The sequence below is a fragment of the Thunnus maccoyii genome, chromosome 22, assembly GCF_910596095.1.
Source record: "Thunnus maccoyii chromosome 22, fThuMac1.1, whole genome shotgun sequence".
NCBI lineage: Eukaryota > Metazoa > Chordata > Actinopteri > Scombriformes > Scombridae > Thunnus > Thunnus maccoyii.
Window position 1 is genome coordinate 1756188 of NC_056554.1, and position 23227 is coordinate 1779414.

Sequence of the window (23227 nt, forward strand, 5' to 3'; positions counted from 1 at the left end):
TTAAGGGAATTGATCCAAAATGTGTGTGTGTGTGCTGGTGTCATTAGACCCTTTCAACCATTACAGAACCTCAGTGTCCCTTATTATCAGCCAGGTATTTTACAGAGCAGTGACAGGCTGTTGCATCACTGTGCCACAGGTTCATATTGTCTCATAGAGGTTGACAACACAGACACGCTTATTTCATGTTGCAATATTAAATGTGACATATAGATTTTTCTGTAAAATCAACAGTTAATAAATAAAAATAACCAAAAGAAATTCACACACAGTCAAAAGTTTGACACATTTACTCATTCAAGAGTTTTTCTTTATTTTTTAATATTTTCTATATTGTAGAACAACACTGTAGACATCCAAACTATGATATATCACATATGGAATTATGTAGTAATCAAAGAAGTGTTAATGTTTTGGGTCATTGTCCTGTTGAAAACAAATGATGATCCCACGAAGCATAAACCAGATGAGATGACATGTTGCTATATAAATAAAGAAAGAGAATGAGTAAGTGTGTCCAAACCTTTGACTGGTCCTGTACTTCTATTCTACCAATATTACCATCAGACACGTCTGAGTAATGATTTATATTTAATCATGGTAAGCAGAGCTGCAACGATTAGTTGATTAATCAATTGGCAGAAAATGATTCAGCAATGATTTTGTTAATTGTTTAAGCAATTTTTGGAGCAAATATGGCAAAAAAATTCCCTCCAGCTTCCCCAAAAGTGAATATTTCCTGGTTTCATCCTCCTCTATGATTATAAGCTGCTTATCTTTGGTCGTTTTGGACTTTGGTCGAATGACAGTTTGAGTAACCATGGGCTCTGGGAACTTCAGATTTTTCACTCACATTTTATGACCCACATGAATAATTGATTTATTGAGAAAATAATCAGCAGTTGAATCATAATTAAAATCATCATTAGTTGATGGTAATCACTTTATTCAAACATGTGTTTGGTAGAAAAGTTTTGCATTCACTAGATGGTTTGAGTGTCAGGATGCAAACATCCTGTGCTGTTAACCCGCCCCGGTGCCTTGTGCATCCTGCAGAGGCAACACAAGAATTTGTATTGTTTCTTCTCTTTTTCTACAGCCTGACTAGAAGCAGAGGGCGACCCCCTCATCTGCAACTTAGTTGTAAAGTCTAATCGCCATAGCTGAAGTCTTAACAGATGAAACCTGTTTTACAGTCTTCTCTGTTGCTGCTAGATCTTTCCCATGAGACTTCTCGTCTTGCATAGGAAGTGATCTGTTTTCAGTTGTTAGCAGTGGTTTTGTCTATAGGCCGTGTGTGCATCGTCTCCCATCCGCATTTCATGTTGTGGAGCGTCATTCAATCAGTGCAGTGACAGGCCGTGACACTGCTCCTGCTGCACACAGCACAGACAATTGACCGATGAAAGTAATGCAGTGTGTTAGTAAGGTGTGTGGAACTCTGCTGGACGGATGAACAGCATTCTTTTAGAATATGTTCCCTCATTTGGATGTTTGGATGATGCTGGTGGAGAGACTCTCCTTTCATTTGTCACCTGTCTAAATGAAACTCTTGGATGAGAAACTTCAGCTTCTCTGTTGTGTTCATAATCTTTCAGCATAGGCTGCACTTTTTTTACAAGAGCAACTTTGAATTGGCCAGTTTTATTTCTTACTTATTCTTGACTTCAGTTGTTTATCTCATAAATCCAAATCTTAAATAATATTTCTTCATTAATTTACAGCAGCAGGGTGGAGTGGAGCTGATTGTAGCACTGGGATGAGCTTTGGCACCATCTTTTCTTGTTTCTTTTTTTACAGTGACTGACACAAGTACAGCAGTAACAGTGAGAATGCTCAAGTCTTATGGTTAAATATGACAGGAAAACCTCTTATCATTGATGATAAGATCATATGAACATATTATCACCTTATAGATGCCTACATACACATCCAGCAGGTACAGAGCAGCATTAGCATTACTTTAACGTTGTGTTTCTGAATAAAAGTCCAATATTCTCTCTCCTTTTGGCTCTGATTGGCTCTCCACCAACTCCTGAGAACAATATCTGTCTGTTTAGCTGCTAAATGCTCCACTATGTTCCCCAGCTGGTCTCTAACTGTGTCTGTCTGCTGTTTGGTGCTGAGCAGGTAGTGTGCAGTGAAAACAGCTGCCTGCTGCTGCTCTAAATTAAGTTGATGAGAGTGGTGAGACTCAATTATAACAGTTAAGTTGGAGGCTGTAAAACCAAAACAAAGAGCTCAAAGAGGCTAAGAAGCTGTGTGGAGTTGGTCTTCATCACTACAAGCAAAGACGCGCTTACATATTGATATGAGCAATATTCAGCTTTTATATTTGTATTCTATACTATCTGTGTATTACTGTAACATGCTATATGTCTGCTTTGAATGGGGGAAACAGCATCATGTACAGTAACAGACAAAAGCACATTATTACCTCCCACCGCTGCTGTTGGTGGGTTTGGTCAAAAACTCTGGACATGTGACTGTGTGGGCTTTCAATGGACTCTCATTCCATGGCTATTACTGAGAGGAAACTCTACTCTGAGCTCATGTTCAACCCTCTAATTAGTTTGGATCCATGACCTCCTGCAGCTCCGACTAGATACTGTTCCTGTCCTCAGGTGCTCTCACACTTCAGCCTGGTGATGTCACAGCAGTATCAGTGAAACGGATGATGAACAGGCTTCAGAGGCTGTGAGAAGAAATCACTTCAGTTTTAAAAAATCATTTTTTATTCTAAATTGAAGTAGCAAAGGTCAAGATATTCTGACAAACTATTAAAAACACATCAATGAGTCACACGGTTACGCTGGCTGACATGTTCCTTCATCACCATGAACACAAACACTGGAGTTTATTTTGACTCAATCCCACACATTGTCCTGCTGCCAGAAATACTCACTACAACACCAAATGTGGATTCATCCACCACTGAAAATAGTCCCCTACAAATGCACTATTTCCTCCTGTTTGAGTAACATTTGATTAAAAACTACAGTGACCAGATGTTTTAGGAAATTACTGAGGCTTTTTAAAAAAAATGAAACTATATATTACTGAGCTATTTTAACAGATTCACATCTTCAGGAGGAACCGATTGGCTGGGACAGACAGGTTAGGGAAGTCAGGAAGTATTGAGAGACAAACACATTGTTTTTGGTCTTTTTTATCGGATTTCTTGACATGAGAATGAAAACAGATGTATCCTTTAACATCAAGAGGGACTTGATTAGTCATGTGAAAGCAAACTTGCTGCTATTCATTTGAATCTTCCCAAGCAAAGATCTTGACACGTTGGGACACAAGTGGCATCAATATATACACAGGAAAATAAGAAAAAATTCTACATAAACTCAAAAGTTGAAACATATTTCGACTTTAACAAAACATATTAAAACACCCAGATGTTATTTCATAGGATCTGAGAGAGATTCTGCTTTCTGTTCGTCTTCTTTACATGACTACAGTAAAGCAGGCTGTAAACGCTGTGAGCACTCTGCAGTCTAGCAGCCAGACTTGCTGCTGAGGAGCATAAAGTGTGAGATTGGTTTCATATCTTCTCATACACTGTTTTACAGATCAAGAGTCCGTGACAGCCGTTTGTGGTGGTTTTTCTATTCACATGTTTTCACAGAGACTAGCATGAGGTTGGCACATGGATTTAACAGTAAATGTAGATAGTGAGATCACTGCCAGTGCCCTCTATGATTAGTCTCTTCCTGTATGACTGTTTAATGTTGGTAGAAATTAGAGGCTCTAGAAAGAAAGCTTTTGTTCTGTGATTCTGATGAAATGACACTGGAAGCGGACAGGAGCAGTTTATCATGAGTCAAAGGAACGCTGAGGACAGATTGGTGCCTTTGTCCGGCCTATGTACTGTTCTACTGGGGGCTCATTTAGATTCTTCTTTTAGATTTCAGCTGTGAGAAGAAACAGCTGCTCATTTCCCTTATTGTGTTTCTTCTCATTTGTGCCATAATCAAAGCTGCATTGCCAGCTGCATTATTTCAGAGATGTGGGAGTAGATTACAAAGTCTGCACTCTGCATATTTTGTGCTGCGGAAGTGAAGTTTTTTCAGATAGTTGTGGGCATTTGTAAGACTGTGGATTATTCTTAACTCATTATAGCCAAGTATGTGGAGTTTGGCAGAACAATATGGCTGTAAAATACCTTAATATTTTTAAGCTTTGATAATATGTGTGGTGTTTAATCCTCAATATGTATGCCTTTCTTCTGAAACGGTTTTCCCAAATTGTCTTTTTAATCAGAAGAATAATTTAGACACATCATCTTTACTTAATGTCATTACATTAGATATGGACAGATCAAACATTCTTTCATGAAACAATATTAATTTAAATTTTAACAGAAGTTTCCAATGCCAAATTTTATGAAAACTGATTGCAGCTATGAGGAAGAAGCTACAAATCACTGCAACGTTATGAACAGTCTGCCCACACACACACACACACACACACACACACACACACACACACACACAGCACCATGTAGTGGAATTCCATTTCCTGTGTTGCTCGTATTTATCTGTCATCATGTTAGCATAGTGTGCTTGTTTTTGTTAAAACTGTGAAATGGAAAGCAACATTTCGTGATTCCATTTTATTATACAATTATAAAGCTGCTGTTAGTTAAACCTGCACTTATCATTTCTAGGTAGTACGCAGTGTTGTGTATAAAATGACATGTAAATAAAAATCCAAATACATGCACATTCAATTTTGCTGCTTTCTTCTCCACAAAACTTTCTCAAATATATTATAAATATTTGCCATATTACCCAGCCCAAGTGATACATAGATATGTGAATGATAATGTGAATGACACAAATGTCTCCATGCAAGTGATTGGCCACATTTGGCAAGTCTGTGCAGTTCCGCATGACTAAAAAGGCCGAATGTGTGTAAACAGGCGTTGGTTATGTTTGCAGTGAGTTTAACCCATGGTTAGGTTAGTTTCACCAGTGGTAATGTGGCATCTCATATGTGACAGCATGAGGCATCAGTAGTTGGTTATACCATGTGCAGTCATTTAGAATAGTAACTAAAGTATTGACCAGAACTATGTTTGAAGTGTCCTGATAAAGATTTTAATGAAGCTGATGAGGCTGCTTGTGTGATTTTAGTGAAGTTCTGTTCAATGTTGCACTTTTAAAGTAGTGAGAATGGTTTACTGATCTCCCGATTGACCACATATTTGATTTGCACTTTGTCCAGCATGCATACGATACTAGTTCTAATCATGTTGTGAGAACATAGTGCACACTGGCAAATTGGTAAATGCCGTAATAAATACCAGCATTGCGACAGAGATTGCTTCATTTTTGAGAGTGGTGTTACTGAACACTGTTGTCTATCACTATCACTAACAGAAATAAAGGAGCTGATCATATCTAGAAGAAACTGTGGGTAGAGTTTTAGCTATAGGAACATCTTAGAGAACAAACAGTCAAACAGTGCACCTCCAGTATTAGTACATAGTGTATGCTTTACAGCTCCAGTATGTAGTACAGCACTGGGCTTTTGTCTCAGACCTTAAAGCTGCTCTGATCCAAAATTTTGCATCAACAATGGATCAAATGACTGAGTAAAGTGAGAGTGAATGTTGGATTTAAATCCAGAAACATGACACCAAATGAATGCTGCTGCTCCATTTCTGCTGGATATGTAAATAAAACTGTTGGCTAACACATTCTCCATAACAACTTTATGAGATGATAATATGCCAAAGCTGTGTTTACAGCTTGTTCTAGTAGTCAAGAAATCAATTATGGCTGATTTAAAATTTGTCTGCTTGGTTTAAATCTATGTAGAGCACACGCCATGCTTTTTATCTGCATTCAGAAGGAAATGGGGTCGTTAATAGTTTAGCCTGAGACTGTACAGCATTTCTGACTCAGAGGCCATTTGGGTGTCTGATCAAAGTCCTGTGAAGCCACCTTTTACTTCCCACCCGCCACACTGTACGTAACACTGACAGGCTGTTATTTCAGCCTTTGCTGTGTAAAAACCATCTCAGACGTTACTATCACTGTAGTCACAGGAAGCCCTGTGGTAGAACAGGAAAGAAAACAGGAAGTGAACACAGCTAAGCCACAGGTTGTGTTGAGGCGACCTGCTTATCCCATCGGTGGCTGTTTCATTTGTTGTGGATGCCCAGACTGAAAAAGCAGTCCGTCTGACGTCAGTGCAGTCAGTGAATGGCATGACTGATGTTCCCAGGAAGAATTGGGGAAGTTAAAAACATAGTATGACTGCCTTGAAACAACATCCAGCATCACTTTTTCCCTGTTATTGTGAGAAAACTTTGGTCACAGTTTTATCCTGAACTGGTTAGGATTGCACCTGGACTAGTTTTACTATCACTTGTGTTTTGACTGAAATATTCAATACTTAAAAAATTGTGAGGTTAATATCCATTATGGAACATTGTTATTGTATTTTTAGGAGCTTGTTTGCTGGTTTTCGGTATGTTTACATGATAAGCTAGTTGGATATTTCATAGAAAAGAAATTGTTTATCAAAATGAACGAATGAATCTAAAGTGCCATGTGGGTTTGATACATATCAGGTCTGTACTGATATGTACTGTCTCCAGGAAGTAGCCATATACCCGCACTCTAAAGTCTGACACTAACAAATATGATGTTTTGTTTTATTTTACCAGACAAGCTGCCAATGATAAAAAAAATAGAAGCATTACAACCTTAAGCTGTGGTTATAAACTTGAGTGCTATGTGACGACATTTAGCTGCTTTAAGCAGTGCAGGATGTGACTAACTGACACATGTTTGACCCTCGGGTATTACCATAGCTGTATGCACTTGCCTCACTGCTGCGCTATGGCCGTTTAGTACATATAAACCCATAAACTTGAGTGTCCTTTATTATAGTGGCCTGAGAGGTGCGCAACATCCAGTACCAGAAAACTGGAAATACTCAATACATTTAGAAGTTCGGACTTGAGTGTACTGAGACAACTCAAAAACTTGAACTTCCCAGCACTAATCACTACAGTACATCTCTCTCTCTCTCTGTCTATCTCTCTCTCTTTCTATCTTGTCTTAAATTTTTGCTATGTGCCCAATCATTCATGCATCTTAGAGGCTGGTCCTTGTTAGGCATCAGTGAGCATGTCCTGTGTGGGTGCTGCGTTCAGTAATGCAAAACCGTTTCTTATTGTAATGTTGTGCAAAACACAATATGCTTATATAATTTGGTGTACCTTCTCTGTGGCATAGAGCAGCTTACTATCAGCTGTGTGAAGGCACATCAATCTAGCTTTCAAAACCACAATAGTACACTCTACCACGGCATGGGTGCATATATGATGTTTGTTACATGAGCACTCCTGTCTGCTCTGTGGGTTGACTGGAGGTGTCATGAGCCAAGAAACTAAAGCATAACCTCAATCTCCTTGAGAAAGAGGTACGTTTTAGATCTTTTTTTAAAAGAAATTCTGTGAATCTTCATGGATCTTAGATAATGAATTCTAATGTGTTTGGTGAACTCTGACCTTTTTACCCTTGCAGTGAGCTAGTCTTACTCGCACAGTCAAAGGAAAATTCCATAGTGCAGTGATACTGCAGTCAGTCTATCTGACTTTGACCCACCTGGGGCTTGTCTGGGACAGCCAGTAGGAGAGAACTCTCTTTGCCGATACTGCCCATGCAGTGGAATCAATATGAGGTTAAAGCCAAGGTGAGATAGCAGGCTAAACTAATTATACATCTTTCATCATCAAGATAGCATACTGAGCTGTTGGATATTTGCCCAGGTATTGTTATCTTGATGAATCAGGCAAGTGGCAAAGCTCCAACCAAGTCTTAAGAGTGTCTTCCCTATAATTGTACAGTCCTGGCGGGCTGCCAGGCCAACGAGAACCCCCGCCAGGCCAAGAAAAATATTTTTTTAATGCCAAAAATAACGCCAAATACCCATTCATTAAATCAGTAGTGTTTGGGAGTCTGTGCAGCGCTGTATCGTGAGTTAACCTCTGTGTCGTTGCCTGGGAAACTCTTTGTACCGCAGCTCCTTTTAAGGAATAGGGCAGTGTGTAATGTGTTTGCGTAGCGAGTGAGTGGTTGAGTGAGAGAGCGAGTGGTAGAAAAATGATGGTGAATGCGAGCGGAGCAGAGGAAAAGGTTAGCAGTAAGTTGTCAATCTGGCAGCAAATGTACAATATAGACTACAGTGTTTCAGTTAATAAATAATGCAGCTTCTCAATACCAAGAAAACTCATCTGTTGTTTCCCCAACTGCTGGAAAAGTAAAGGGAGTTAGCTCCAAAGTTAGCAACAATGGGTTAGCATAATCTGAAGATGCTAAACGGAGAAATGTGTGGCTGCTGAGTTCACTTTATCCTGTAAGCAGTCATCCTAGGGGAAACACTGTTTAATGTCTTCAGACACTATGTTAGGAAAATTTAGTGGGTGATAGATCAAACAACAACGGTCCTCATGCAAGAATATATGTATATTCTGAAACGTCTCCTTTTTTGAGAAAGTTGCTTGCACAAGTGTGTCACATCTGATTTGCAAAACATCTTTACTTTGACACACACATTGGTTTCCTTGCTTGTTTCATCTTCATAAAAGCCACCTTAACGTAATGAAGTACATGTTTGTAAGTGCACTGTCACTAGTAAATGTGTGTTTGTAAGTGCACATTTGTGATTAAGCACGTTTTTGTGAGTAAGAGTATCTTTGTAAATGTGCATCTGTGATAAGTGCATGTTCATGAGTAAGTGCACATTTGTGAGTGAGTGCAAGCTCATGAGAAAGTTTGTGAGTAAGCGTGTGTTTGTAAGTACATCTTTGTAAATGCACGTTTGTGAGCATTTGTGGATAAATGTGTGTTTCTGAATAAATGCATGTTTGTGAGTAAGTGCACGTTAATGATCAAATGCGCATTCATGAGAAGATGCATGTTTTGTAAAATAGCGGTGTCTTGTAATCCCATGGGGCAAGGGCCAGATGTTTGTCATTGCACAGAAATAAAACAAAAACTGAAATTATAAGTTCTTGTTCGTGAGCAAGTGTGTTTAAAAGTGTGCATTTTGTTGTGTGTTGGTGAGTTAGTAACTATGCATTTGTGAGAGTTGTCATGTAAGGCTATGTTTTCCATTCCATTTGTGGTCATGTGTAATTCAGAAATGCAGCACCCAAGAGTAAAAAGAAAAGTTTGACAAGTATGGATACTGAAGTCCTGCTGGAGCCTGAAGTGATCTGCAATGCAGTCCTGTAAAACAAGGAGGACATCTTGAAGTGTGTGCAGAACGTGTGCCACACTAAAAGAAATTTCTGACAGTTTGGCTACCAACTAACCTACTAACTGATGCCCAATATCCTCATGCCGATAAAATGTATAAACTCTGAACTTAATCATTCCGAATAAATTTGGTATTCACAGCCTGGATTAAACTTGTGCAATGAGTTGTTGCCCAATGATTCATGGATCTTAGAGGCTCTTCCTTGTTAGGGATCAGTGAGCATGTCCTGTGTGGGTGCTGCCTTCAGTAACGCAAAACCATTTTTTATTGCAATGTTGTGCAAAACACAATATCCTTATATAATTTGGCGTGCTTTCTCTAGGGCATGGAGCGGCTTGCTACCAGCTGTGTGAAGGCACATCAGTCTGGCTTTCAAAACCACAATAATACATTCTACCACAGCATGGGTACATATATGTCTGTTACATGAGCACCCCCGTCTGCTCTGTGGGTTGACTGGAGGTGTCATGAGCCAAGAAACTAAAGCATAACCTCAATCTCCTTGAGAAAGAGGTACATTTTAGATCAATTACATATCATTTTGCATGGCTAAGAATAATATTTGCCAAAGACACGCATCAGCAAGACACCCATCTGCATGAGCACCTTGCCATAGATGACTCCCAACCACATTGTTTTGCAGAACAAAGGAGAGGTGTGTTCCCCTGGCACCGAGCAATATTTAGCAGGTAGTGTTATGAATCTTACATAAGTTGGGCTGGGTTAAAGTGATACTGCTTGTGCGATTTAGGAAGTTGAATGGGTCTGGTGAAGGTGCTTAAATGCATGTATGTCAGGGTGTTCTAGTGGCCTTGGGATTTCACACACTGACCATGTGATTGCAATTTTCCCAGTTGGAGTCAGACCATGGACCTTTGCTGGATGTCATCCCTCCTGTCTCTTCCCTCATTTCCTGCCACCTCTACAATGTTGCTATCAAACAAAGGCAAACAATGCACCGAAATACTAAGAAAAAGTGTGTAATATACATATTGTATGTATGGTGTATTGCTCCTACTATATTGAAGTCAGGCTGTGCAATGAAATGTCTCTTTTTTTGCTCCGCGGCAGTGTAATGCCTGCCATGCACTAGAAGACTTTGAAAAAACTGTTAAAAAAGTAAAGTCTGACACCCTCTCACATCTAAGGACAATGTATCATAATTTTGCAAAGAGAGAGCACCAAACAGGAAGGTTGTTGTATTGGTTCTTGACAATGTTCACGTCATTGAACGTCACTATTTGCATGATCCAAGGCTTAAAACTTCAGATAATATTAAACATGTTTGATTTTATTGGAACATCAAGATGTGAAAAAGACTGTCTTAAGACTGTTCGTACTAGGTTTTATGACCATCTTACACCAAACGATCAAGATGATGCGAGTACGCCACAACTAGAAAAACTCCCTGCAACAGTGAAATCGCTTAAAAGTCGTTTGGTGTAAAGCTGGCATAAGGTAATGTAATGTATCTGAGGGTCAGTCCAATAGCGCCAAGGGGAGCACAGGACTAACAAGTTTCCAGTCTTCCAGAAGAAGATTGGAAACACTTGATTTAGACCCCATTTCCCAAAAGCCTCTTAAGGCTAAGATTATCTTAGTCCAAATGTGAATTCTCCTTCACACTGTGTGATTTTGGGCTGTCTGAGACAAAAGTTGACAATATTGTGAGAGAAACATGGTAAAATCTTTGGTCGTCAATCCAAAACAGTGTCCTAGATCTCACTGTGAGACACATCAAATGATGACCAATTTGGTGACCAAAGACAGCCTGAGGCAAAAATCTGACAGTGTCAGAAATTGAAGACCAAATTCTCACAATGTGACTGTTGTTATGACCCATCTTTACAAACCAACCATTCAGAATATGACATGAAATGATGCAGAACACACTGGCTGGTGCAACATTTCATAAGTGCAGTTTTATTAATAATGTTTATAGGGAGAAAAATTGTTCTCCTTAATACATTCATGGCACACAAAAGCCAAAATGATGGAGATGATATATAAAGTATGCTTCATGTGTTACTCAAGCTTGACTTTACATTTACTTGCATGTAAATATCAAACTACATTTACAAGAACAACTTCAAATCAGGTTACATGAGCCTAAAGGTTGGAGATATACAATATCCCTTCTTCCTGTACTAACTATACATAATCAATGGCCTCACAGAAAAAGTAGAATATAATATATATGGTTGTATTAACATATTACATAATCAGTTGTATTTTTTCATCTCCATCCAGGCTCGTAACATCAGGACGTCTGAACTGGCAGCTATCAAGATTGTCAAGCTCGACCCTGGTATGTCAACAGTCCAAACTTGAAACAACATGCTCATAACTGCTTCTTTGCAAAACAGCTGCTACAGGTTGATTTATGTTTTCTTTATCTTAATAATTTGGCTTTGAAGTGGATTTTGAATGGGACAGTTTGATATTTTGGGAACTATACATGTGTCAGAAGAGAAGATCAATATCAATTTCATTAGATAACTTTGGACAGAACAGTTAGCTGTTTTCTCTCGTTTCCAGTCTTTTTGCTAAGATGATTTAAGCTAACATATCCTGGATCTATCAGTGATGTTATGTTAAAGTCACAGTGAAATCAGAGTGTCTTTGTGTTCAGTAGAGGTGTTTAGTACATGTTTGCACAAATCTTTATCAGCAAATCTTGTGAAGTGAACTGACTTTACTGAGTAAACATTGTCACTGACTGAATCAGTAGCTTTTAACAGCAGTACTCCTCACTACTCATTAAAGCATATTAAAAGACCTACAGAAACAATTATAATTTCATAATTTTGTTGTAAATAATAGAGTGCTGAACTATTAAACTTATGTGCAGTACTTGTATAGGCTAGTTTTGTACTGAGCTGTACATGACCGCTTAGGCTAGCTACAGATTGAACATTGGAACATTGATTGGGAGGTGGATGATGAGGGTAAAATCATAAATTAGACCCTTAACCACATTCTTTGGAAATTTAAATTAAATTTTTGCCATCTGAAATCCACACATACTTCCTACTCAGATATTGCTCTGGTAGCTACCTATTAGCTAACAAGTGTGTTTTTATATGATCAGTGTGGTTTTGATTGGATACATTGATGTTACTGCCCCCAAATTCAAGATGAGTCATCAAAAATAGTTTCAGGTTTTATAGGAAAAGAAAAGAGGGATTTTGATGTAGAAATACTCAAAAAAAGTTTGACACATATTTAGCATGTATTAGGGATACATTCATAATTAACACAGGGAGACAAGGTTAGAGCTTGGAAAATGTATTTTTCACTGTCTTTAAGGCCCAGACACGCTGTGTGAATTAGGAATGTTCCAGAGTAAATTTAACAACCATAAGAGAAATATGGTGAAATCCTTGGTCGTCAGTCCAAAACAGTCTCACTGTGGCAGGCGGTTAGAGCTGTGTCATGTTTATTTATGTACTTCATAGCCATACCCATCTCGCAAAGGGTGACATGAAAATGAAACTGTAACAATGCTGTTAACGCTCAGTGTGAAGTGGCATTTGGGTAAGACAGCAAACAAGCAATGGATGGCACCATTAAAGTTAAAGTTTCCATTTTTTAAAGTAATAAATTATTAACATATCCATTTACATGTTGGAGGAAAAAACAGCCTATTACATTTTACACCATGTTTGGGTTTTTTCACACTTCAAAATCTGTAGTATAATAGTGGTACTGGTGTATACTGGTACTTTTTCCAGTTGTAGCCTGACCTTCAGGCTTCCATTCAACATTCCAACAACTCTGATATTTTACTGCAGTTCTTACACCATTTGAGTCATCTCGCACTGTTGGATGAGGTAGCAGTGAGACTGAATAAAGTTGCATTTTTCAGCTTTAACCTTAAAAGGGTGACCAGTGAATTCCATGGTAGTTTCATAGACGACATGTACTGTTTTTAAAGCTTAATGCTGACTACCAGCAATGTGTCATGCTAGATCAATAGCATGCCAACGGACTTACTGTTAAATAAACATCCAATAAACATCAGCCTCATATACCAGTAACAGGTCTAACCCTATGGTTTACTGCTCTATAATTTCACTGCAGCTGTATGAACTCTGCACTGTCTGACACCAGACTGTTGTAAGAAAACACTGACTAAACCGTATGTCTGTTCAGGTGATGACATCACTTCCATCCAGCAGGAGATCACGATGATGAAGGAGTGCAAGCACAAAAACATTGTGGCCTACTTCGGCAGCTACCACAGGTGCTTGCTGTTGTCAGCCTGTCCTCTTCAGATGTGTGGAAATTCCTGGGATTGTTGGTGGACTTAAATATGTGGAATTTGACTTTTATTTCCCCACACTGCTGCTGGATTCCTCTCCCACTCTTTCTAGTGCTTAGTTAGATTGTTGGTGCAGCAGGTTATGAATGATGAAGTATGTGTTAGTGGGTGTAAATGCATTAGCTTCATAACATTAGGGAGTGTCAACTTTTAGGTATTTTCTAGTGATACTGTGTGCTACAGTGTTGTTCTACACAATCCCTGCAAACAGAACACATGTCGAACAGCAAGATAAAAGTTATGTCTCTCTCCAGAAACACCAAGCTGTGGATCTGCATGGAGTACTGCGGTGGAGGGTCACTTCAGGATATTTACCATGGTACAAATACAAAAAAAATAAGATTCTGAATGTACCACATAAGCAAATTTTTGTATTATCTGCATTTCAAAATGTGCTAAAGTATAATTTTAAAGTAGCAGCTAAAAATTGTTGTTTTTGTTTTGTTTCTTACCCAGAGCAGATGAAAAAGATTATCAATTTCATGTTTCCAGTACAGATATAATACTGCATTCATGCCTTGTTGGCAGAATGGGAACAATGGAAGAACCCCCTGTTGTTCACAGATTATTCAAAGATGTTTTCCCTTAGCCTTTCAGTCACATCAAAAATGGAAATTAAGCCTTAATTAGCAATTTTTTTCATGTTACCTGGCTGATTTAGTACTGTAATACAGTACTTTCTTAACATGTTACTGAGAGTGATGGTGGGTTTGTCGCCATTTTACCAGCAGTTTGTTGACACTTCTGTAGTTCTCTGTGGGAGATATTTTAGCTGTCAGAGAGTTCTGATATATGTGACTCATAGTTAAAATTATATCAATAAAGCTGACATTTATAGTTTTTCCTACACTGCTTTTCATAATTGAATAAATGATAAATGAATGTGTTTAGCGTAGCTTAGCACAAACACTGGAAGCAGGGGGAAGCAGCTAGCCTAGTTTTGTCAAAAATAAAATCCCTCTTCCAAACACTGGACAGTTGTCTTATTAGATTGCACAACTTCTAACAAGATGAACAAGATCCAGCATGTAAAAAAACAGATTTTGAGTTGTTTTGACAGAGATATGCTAGCGCTGATTCCAATCTTTATGCTAAGCTAGACTAAATATATTCTGGACCTATTTCTAGACGCATAGGTATGAAACTGATCTGACTCTGGGTAAGACAGCAGACATAATCACCACGTTCATTTGGAAACATTTGTTTAATTACTGTAAAACAGATATAAGAGTCGGCACAATGAACTTTTAAGAGCCAGTTCTCTATTTTTGGAAATACACCTGCAGGTTCATTCTTTTCCCCCCTTCTTCTTGAGTGTATGAGCTATTAATCAAACTGTTCTTCACAGTGACGGGCCCATTAAAGGAGAAACAGATAGCGTATGTCTGCAGAGAAACTCTCCAGGTAAGACTCTTTGTCTGAGAGGCAGCTTGTTGCTGTTGCATTGTGGAATCTCTAAAGATACACTGCTGAGAGAATGAGTCATATGTTTTTCCCAGCCACAGAAGAGCTAAATAGTATTTAACCTTGCCAGACCACTAACTATACTGTAGAGGTAAATGCTGCTGCAGCATAACAGAGTCCAGAGCAAAACATACCAGGCAGTCTCTATTCTGTTATTGAGTGGTCATATCTTCACTGCAAGGTTTTATTGGATAATCAGGATGGTAGACCACAGGAGAGTCTGGCACTGAATAAATAAGGAGGGAAGCCCTGCAAACAACTAATGCAACAAAAGTCTTGTCTGCCTTTGTTTTGAAAAAATTAACAATGGTAAGCGGGAAATAATTATGCACTTTTCTTAGTTGATCCGTATTTTGGTGACATTTGCACCATATCTAAATAAACAGAATGATTATGAGTGATTAGAGTTAAATTGTTCCCAAGTCCACTGCCTTTGAATTCATCCTTTGCAGTCCAACTTTATATACAAACATTTTTGTGTACCTTTTGCCCTGCTTTGCAAATTCTCTTCCATCTTTCTTGGTTTCTTTTTAAGCTTTCCTTTTCATAATCCAATTTTTATTTTTTTTATTTTTCTCAAATCTGTTTTTTTAGTGTGTTTGCACCCATATAGATTAATTTAAACCATGATTGTGGCGTTCACATATGGAATCAGTACTACTACTGCAGAAGACATGATGGGTTACTTCACTTACATCTGAAATACACAAATAAATAGAATAAGAACAGTAAACTAGTCTAGGGTTTTATATATTATAGTTGTTGGTGCAACTAGTTCTGTAATTTTGTCATTGTTGTCATCATGATGTACTCTGTGCTAATGGTATTACTACAAGTAGCACTACCTCCACTACTACTACTTTAAATGTTGCTACTGTTTATTCTGTTACTATTATACTATTTATCTCCTTGTATTAATTTGTTAATAGGTGTCTTTATGTTATACCCATGTTTTAACTAGCTGCCTAGAGTAGTTTTTTGGGTTTTTTTTGTAGCAATAGAGATACAGACAGGCAATTCAGAAAGAGAGAGGGGAATGACATGCAACAAAGGTTCCCAACTAGAATTAATATTGATATTCTTAAAGGGGAGATATTATACTTTTTTGTGATTTTCTGTTATTTATATAGAATAGAATAGAATATATCTTTATTGTCCACCAGGGTGAAAAATTGTCTTCAGCTCACCAAAACCTAAAGATATACTACACATGATTCTTAAGGCCCAAATGCACCGAAAGCGATAATTGACGCCTCTCATTTGACATGCACCAATTGATCCTCCTATTGCGCACTGCAGACATCAGATTTGAAATGCCAACACCACAGAACCAACACAGAGAGAAATGCAGAGGAGTAAATCATCTGTTGAGTGTTTGATGGTTATTTATTTCTGCTTTATATCATAACCGCCATGAAACAATCAGAAAATAATGTTTTATTTCTCTCATCCTCTCTATCGCTGCTCCCTCTCCTTGCTGGATCACTGCCACACCGTCTCTCTCTAGCTCGGTCATGCTCGCAGCTCACTCGCAGTAGCTCTCTCTTTTTCAGCTGCAGAAAAACAGCTTTGGTCGCTGAGTCCTCATTTGATCCTCCAAAATTGCGGTCGGAGTAGGGGTGTCAAGGGATGTATTTGAGGAGTTGACATTTTGAGCAAAGCACAAAAAAAAGTAGTGAAATCCTACTACTATGTTTCATTTAATTTGTTGACGTAGTCTGTGGAGCTGGCGGAAGACGGCGGGTGACGCAGCTTTCAGAAGTTAACCAATCAGAACAGAGTGGGCTCCTCGGGAAAGGGTTCTTAAAGAGACAGGAGCTAAAACAGCCTGTTTGACACAGAGGCTAAACTGAGGGGCTGCATAAAGAGCCAGTATAAGATAAATAAGCAGTATTTTGAACTGTAAATCGTGCAAACATATTCCAGTAGAGCCCCAGATTAAAAATATAGACCTGGAAATGTGCAGAACACGTCCCTTTTAACTAACGTTGTATTTAATCAAACTGCCTGGAATTAGCTGACGCACAGAAAACCTGGAGCCAAGTACTATTCTAGGAGTAATGTTTCTGAGTGTTGGAATCCCCCCACCACCCCACCCAACAGGCTAAGGCCTATGTGATGGTTGACAACCATTAAATCAGCATGGTGAAACAGGAAGCTCTGCTCATTAACATTCTGTGTTTTTTCCAGGGTTTGTATCACCTGCACGAAACAGGCAAAATGCACAGAGACATAAAGGTACAACAGTTTTCTAAGCTTTGTTAAGTTGTCACATTATTTTCATCATACATTACGATGATGTGTTTTGTCATGCGTGAACATCAGTGTATGCTGTCTCTGCAGGGAGCCAACATCCTTCTGACAGAACGAGGAGACGTGAAACTGGGTCAGTGGTGATCTAGACACACGTGCACATCTGCAATACCCATTACACTACTCACACTCATTAAGTAGGCTTAATTAGACTGTCTATATTGGATTTCACCTGCTGTCAGCTTTGACTCTTGTCTGTCTCTTCTGTGTCCAGCTGATTTCGGAGTGGCAGCAGAGATCAGTGCCTCTGTGGCCAAAAGGAAGTCTTTCATAGGAACTCCCTACTGGTAAGATGAATGCAGCTGCACTCACCTGCCCTTATTGAACACACAGCCTTTAGTATCACAGGCAATATTTTGTCTTTATATTTGGCCATTTCTACAGCCAGAAAAATGATAATTATACAGAGTTTTCCACACGACACAACAACAAAACCTTAGACAAAAAAAGATCAAAATTCATGCAAAAGATGGAAACAGAGATATTTACTTTTTTTTTACGACTACTCCTAGTTCTCCAGAAACCGTGGCTACTGCACTACCCACAATTGATAGTGTCCTTGCCTTATGCCACAGTCACATCATGTGGTATGGAACTTGGTATGGCATTCAAACCGAAAACAGGAATGCATTCAAACAACACTTTGAGTAACAGATCTATGAGTTTGAAGATTCGCAGACACCAAAAGAGGTATATAATACTCAAAGACAGGTTTTTACAACTCCACCTTTATGTGTGTGTGATTGTCCAGATGACGTCACGTTATGTTTCATTAAGCCTAATCGACTTTTTCTGCTGGTCAACCCTGCGTTGTTTTGCTGAAGCCTTCTGCTTTGGCACTCCCACTGCCCCCATTCAAATGAATGAGAGGGCTGCGTTTTTTGGTGCAGGGCTAATGTCAGTTTGAACACGGCTTTAGCGATGAGAAAGATTTCCGTGGTCACACCTTGACTCTGATGAAGGCCTCGAGCCAAAATGTGTTGGACTCATAATAAAGTTGTTCTTCCAGTCTTGCTGGAGTTTTGACTCCTTCATGGTCACACCTTGCAAATTTTAATGCCATCAAACAACTGCAGGTGCCACTTTAACTTTAGTGTGGAGACTCTTCTGTATTATTGAGTGCTGTACAGATCAGAACATTCTCTGTCGTAATTATCAATGTGACTTGGACAGTATCCAGTTGAAAAGTTGGAAACTGGTAAATTTTATATGACATGAATTGATCAGGGTCAATCACCATCTTAATCAAATCACACCCACTAAAAGTTGCCAGTACCACAAACATGTTTCAGGGATTGTTGTGGGACGTGTACTCCATCTCCTCCAGCCAGCTGCTCTTTAGATAAGGCTCAGTCCTAAGCCTCCTGGGGTGTACTTTGTTTCAGCAAGCAAAGAAGGGCTTCTGAGCAAGCCAACATTTCCCAGACACTGTTGTCAAAGATTTATGTTTCAAAGTACATCAAGTGTGACTGAATGCTTGATCTACTTCTTTAATGCCTCTCTACCTGGTAATAGGATGGACATTTAGCTTCAATTTCCTTCTATTGTCAACAAATCTAATGAAATGACCCAAACCAAGAATGAATGTTTCCTAGTAATTGTATTGTGTATCCAAAGTCTGATATATCTTATTCCTCTGTGTCATAGATCTCCATTGTTGTCCAAAAACTATTAAAAACACATCAATATGCCACGCCGTTACACTGAACACACACACTTGTGTTTATTTTCTCAATCCTACACACACACTGTCCTGCTGCAAAAAATACTCGATACTCAACTGCTGAAAATAGTCCTCAACAAATGCACTATTTCCTACTGTTTGAGTAGCATTAATAAAATACTGCAGAGCCCAACTCTTTCAGGAAATTACTGAGCCTTTTTAAAAAAAATCCTTTAACCAGTCAAACCCTGTCATATCAGGTGGACTACAATGACTAATTGATACCAAAGCATTAATAAAAGGCCAGTGTCTGCTTCACATTGTGTATATTTCCTATTCAGGAGTGTTAAAACTGACATTTCCCTCCTCCTCCTTGGTGTAATCTGTCCAGGATGGCTCCAGAGGTGGCAGCAGTGGAGAAGAAGGGTGGGTACAACCACCTGTGTGATATCTGGGCTGTGGGCATCACTGCTATCGAGCTGGCTGAGCTCCAGCCCCCCATGTTTGACCTCCACCCAATGAGGTGAGTCAGCACAGCACCGACGACTGGAGACACAGAAATAATGAACTCTGCATGGTGTCAAAGCAGAGATATAAACAGTACAGATATGTGTTATGTAAGATTTTGGCTGCCTGGTTTACATTTTATCGGTGAGCGGCCACTGCACGTAAACAATTAAGACATTTTCCAGCCCGTGACATTTAAAAAAATGTTTCAGAGCGCTGATGTTGATGTCCAAGAGCAACTTCCAGCCTCCAAGACTAAAGGATAAAACCAAGTGGTGAGTTTAACTGTCCGTACTGCATTTTTTTCTCTCTCTCTCTTTGAAACTATTTCCTTTGAAGTCACACAGCACATGAAGTGATATTCCTGTTTTTTACTTTTTAATCTTATCAATATTCCTTTTTTTAACAATTAATTGACTTTGTTGCTTTCTCTCGCCCCTTGTCTGTGCAGGACTACAGGTTTCCAAAGCTTTGTAAAGATGTCGCTCATTAAAAACCCTCGTAAAAGGCCGTCAGCTGAGACACTGCTGCAGGTTAGCTTGTTCTCTACAGCTTGTCATTAATGAAAAGCAGTTAGCAAACCATCTGTCTTCATTTAGGCGCTATCATATATGCACTACTCATAAATAGAAGAAGACTTCTATTTTTAACCTTTTCCAGAAAAGGTCATTCTCTTTTCATAGAGAGCATGGAAATTAATGCCTCACATTCATACCCATATTCCCAAGATACCCAATTCCATATGGTCACAGTGGAAGCTACCCAGAACAATAGGCATGTAACTAAATGGAATACATAATGCAGATATGAACAGCATTTGAATTTGTGATGTAATATTTGTTATCCCCCCATGACCCAACAATTTTTCACAAATGCCACACATCAATTCTGCAAATCACAAGACACAGGCAATAACACACACTGCCAGAGTCAGCTGAACTCTTTCTTTTTATCCATTAATACGTTTAGATATGATATAAAAAAAGCCACTCCTTATAACATCTCATGATTATCAGGCTTTCTATAGTATCAAGTGTAATCCGGGTAATTGCTGTCTGTATAGTGTGATCAGGAATTGCTAGTAGCTAATGCAGCATAACTCATGCTCTCATGATGCAGATTTGCTCAGTTTTGTTGTGCAGTTTTTAATTTCATTTTCATTTGGACCTCCTCCTATTGCATGCACAACTTCCAATTTGATTGATTGACTTTCAATATGTAATATGACCCAATAAGCTGTTATGGCAGGTTTTTGTCAATAGTTGTCTTATTTCATACAAATCCCAGAAGGTGTCACAGAGAAAAAAAGTATGATTTATGATTCGATAATTTATGCACACAAATTAGCAATATGTGGTCTCAATTTAATAGACAAAAGCTTTCAAGCTCTGCCTCTTCCTCTCACTGTAGTAAACTCATACAAGCTGCTGTATATATATCATTATAGACTGGCTGTGTAGCTTCATCCTATTTGAGATGTGTTTTGGTGGCGTGAGTGCGAGAGACAGAAATCAAGAGCATGAATTATTAATTCTGTGGAAGACAGGCAACATGTTGCATCCTACAGATAATGCAAACATGCAGTCCTCCTTTCAGTTTCATTGAAACCAACCAGCATAGCATCAATGTCCGAGCCTGATAATCAGACTCATCAGGCCATTTAGTTTTACACGATTCATTTAGCCTGCCATCATGTTCATGTTAACTGATTTCTGTTGTTTTGTTTGCCCTAACCAATCACAGTGATGTATCCGTCCTGCTGGCATCATTTTCAAGCTACAGCAGCAGTTGCTAGAAGCAGTTACCTTAAAGTTTTTCACAACGACTGAAGAAATATGTTGACTTAAGAATTGTTATTGCATCCATCTCAACCACGCTTGTCGACATTTTTTAAATTGCTGAACAAAGCAGATATGTTAGTGGTGATATAGAGATCTGTAACCAGTATAGCAATGTCCTTCCATAGAGTGAAATTTTGAACATTGATAAAAGGCTAGTTAATATGTATTGTGAGGTTTTCTTTGACACCATTTTGGGTTATTTTCTGACATCAACGTAGTTTCCTGATCAGTGTTCAAAGTCATGATCAGTCTGTGGCTTCATCCTCCAGCATCCGTTTGTGACACAGCTGTTGACCCGTAACCTGGTCATTGAGCTGCTGGACATGGCCAACAACCCTGAGCTCCACAACAGCCCCACACACAGCATAGATGACAACGAACTGGAGGTTAGTGCTGCAAGGACCGAAACAGAACTGATACCAGGGCAGGGACAAGTGGACAGACTGGCTATCAGATATTTATGTGTTCTGTAAAGTCAGAGCTGGTGGATAGAAAAAGTCTGATTCAGGGTTTTTGCTGGTGTGTTATATAAAAGTGTTGTGTTGACAGGTTGGGGAAGTGGCTCCTGACAAGATTCAGTCAGCAGGGAAACACCTGCCTGTGGAGAGAACCCTGTCTGAGGAACAATGTGAGGACACACCCATACACACACATACACACATGCACAACAGATTTAAAGGATGACATTTTGAATCAAATGTCAGTCTGATGATCTTTAGATTTGTTGGAAGGCAGATGTTTCCAGTTTTTTTGCTAAACATGTCCTAGACCAATCTGAGTATTTGATGCACAAAAATGATACCGATATTGATGAACATACATCCCAAAGTTTGATGTATTCCATTTAAAAGAATTGTTCAACAATTGGGAAATACACTTATGCCCCAAACAAACAGAAATGTAAGAATGAGTTTATGGTTTCAGGGGGAGTTAGGGTTAGCTTCTTGGAGCCTTGGCTTCACAGTGAGGTTGGCAGGTTGGTTACCACCGTGCCTGTACAGCGACCAAAGCCAAAACATGTGACCACCCACTGAATCTGGCAACCCCATAGCTGGAGATGCGTCACAGATGTGCTGGGCGGATGGATGACCTGTCAGGAAATAGATCCATCATGTTAATCTCAACATTTTTGTTTGTGTATGGATTAAACAAATGCAAGACAGTGGTGGTGTTGATAGGTGTATTTTTAGTAAGGCCAACAGCATGGCTCCATAGATGTCAATCTGTCAGCTGGTTGGTTCATCCCTTTGGTTCAGACTGAAATATATGAAACATCTATCGGAAGGATTGCCTTGACATTTTGTGCAGACATTCATGTTCCCCAGACGATGAATCCTACTGACTGATCCTCTGACTTTTCCTCTAGTGATTTTGAGATAAATGTCTGAACCATTGTTTTTGGATGGATTGCCATGAAATTTGATACACACATTGATGCACCCCCAGGATTAAATGTAATAACTCTGGTGATTCCCTGACTTTTCATCTAGTACCTCCATCAAGTCAAATACACATCAAATTAATGTCAGCCTTAGCTGTTCTTTGTGTTTAGTGCAAAGCAGAAAATGTTAGCATGCTAGCACCCTAAATGGTGAATTTGGTAAACAGTCCAGCTGCTAAATATCAGCATGTGAACAATATCATTGTGAGCATGTTGGCATGCTGACGTTTGCAGTTAGCTCAAACCACCACTGTATAGCCTCACAGAGCTGCTAATGTGGCGGCTTTGGACAGAGCCAGGCTAGCTGTTTCCCCCTACTTCCAGTCTTTATGCTAAGCTAGGCTAACTGCCTCCGGCTTTGTTCGTAACACACCAACATGAGA

The 23227-nt window shown here is 39.1% G+C and overlaps 1 protein-coding gene across 4 annotated transcripts in view; it reads left to right on the top strand.

Annotated features, from left to right (window-relative positions):
- The window catches only part of map4k2 (mitogen-activated protein kinase kinase kinase kinase 2), a 47970-nt gene that overhangs the window by 779 nt on the left and 23964 nt on the right, over nt 1-23227 (top strand). For all 4 annotated transcript variants that reach the window (XM_042400990.1, XM_042400992.1, XM_042400989.1 and 1 more), the window contains exons 2-13: nt 11542-11599; nt 13447-13537; nt 13870-13934; nt 14964-15019; nt 17270-17317; nt 17423-17465; nt 17607-17679; nt 19447-19578; nt 19775-19837; nt 20014-20095; nt 21673-21789; nt 21953-22031. In XM_042400990.1, the coding sequence (XP_042256924.1) occupies nt 11542-11599; nt 13447-13537; nt 13870-13934; nt 14964-15019; nt 17270-17317; nt 17423-17465; nt 17607-17679; nt 19447-19578; nt 19775-19837; nt 20014-20095; nt 21673-21789; nt 21953-22031 (907 nt within the window). The remainder of the gene's footprint in view (nt 1-11541; nt 11600-13446; nt 13538-13869; nt 13935-14963; nt 15020-17269; nt 17318-17422; nt 17466-17606; nt 17680-19446; nt 19579-19774; nt 19838-20013; nt 20096-21672; nt 21790-21952; nt 22032-23227) is intronic.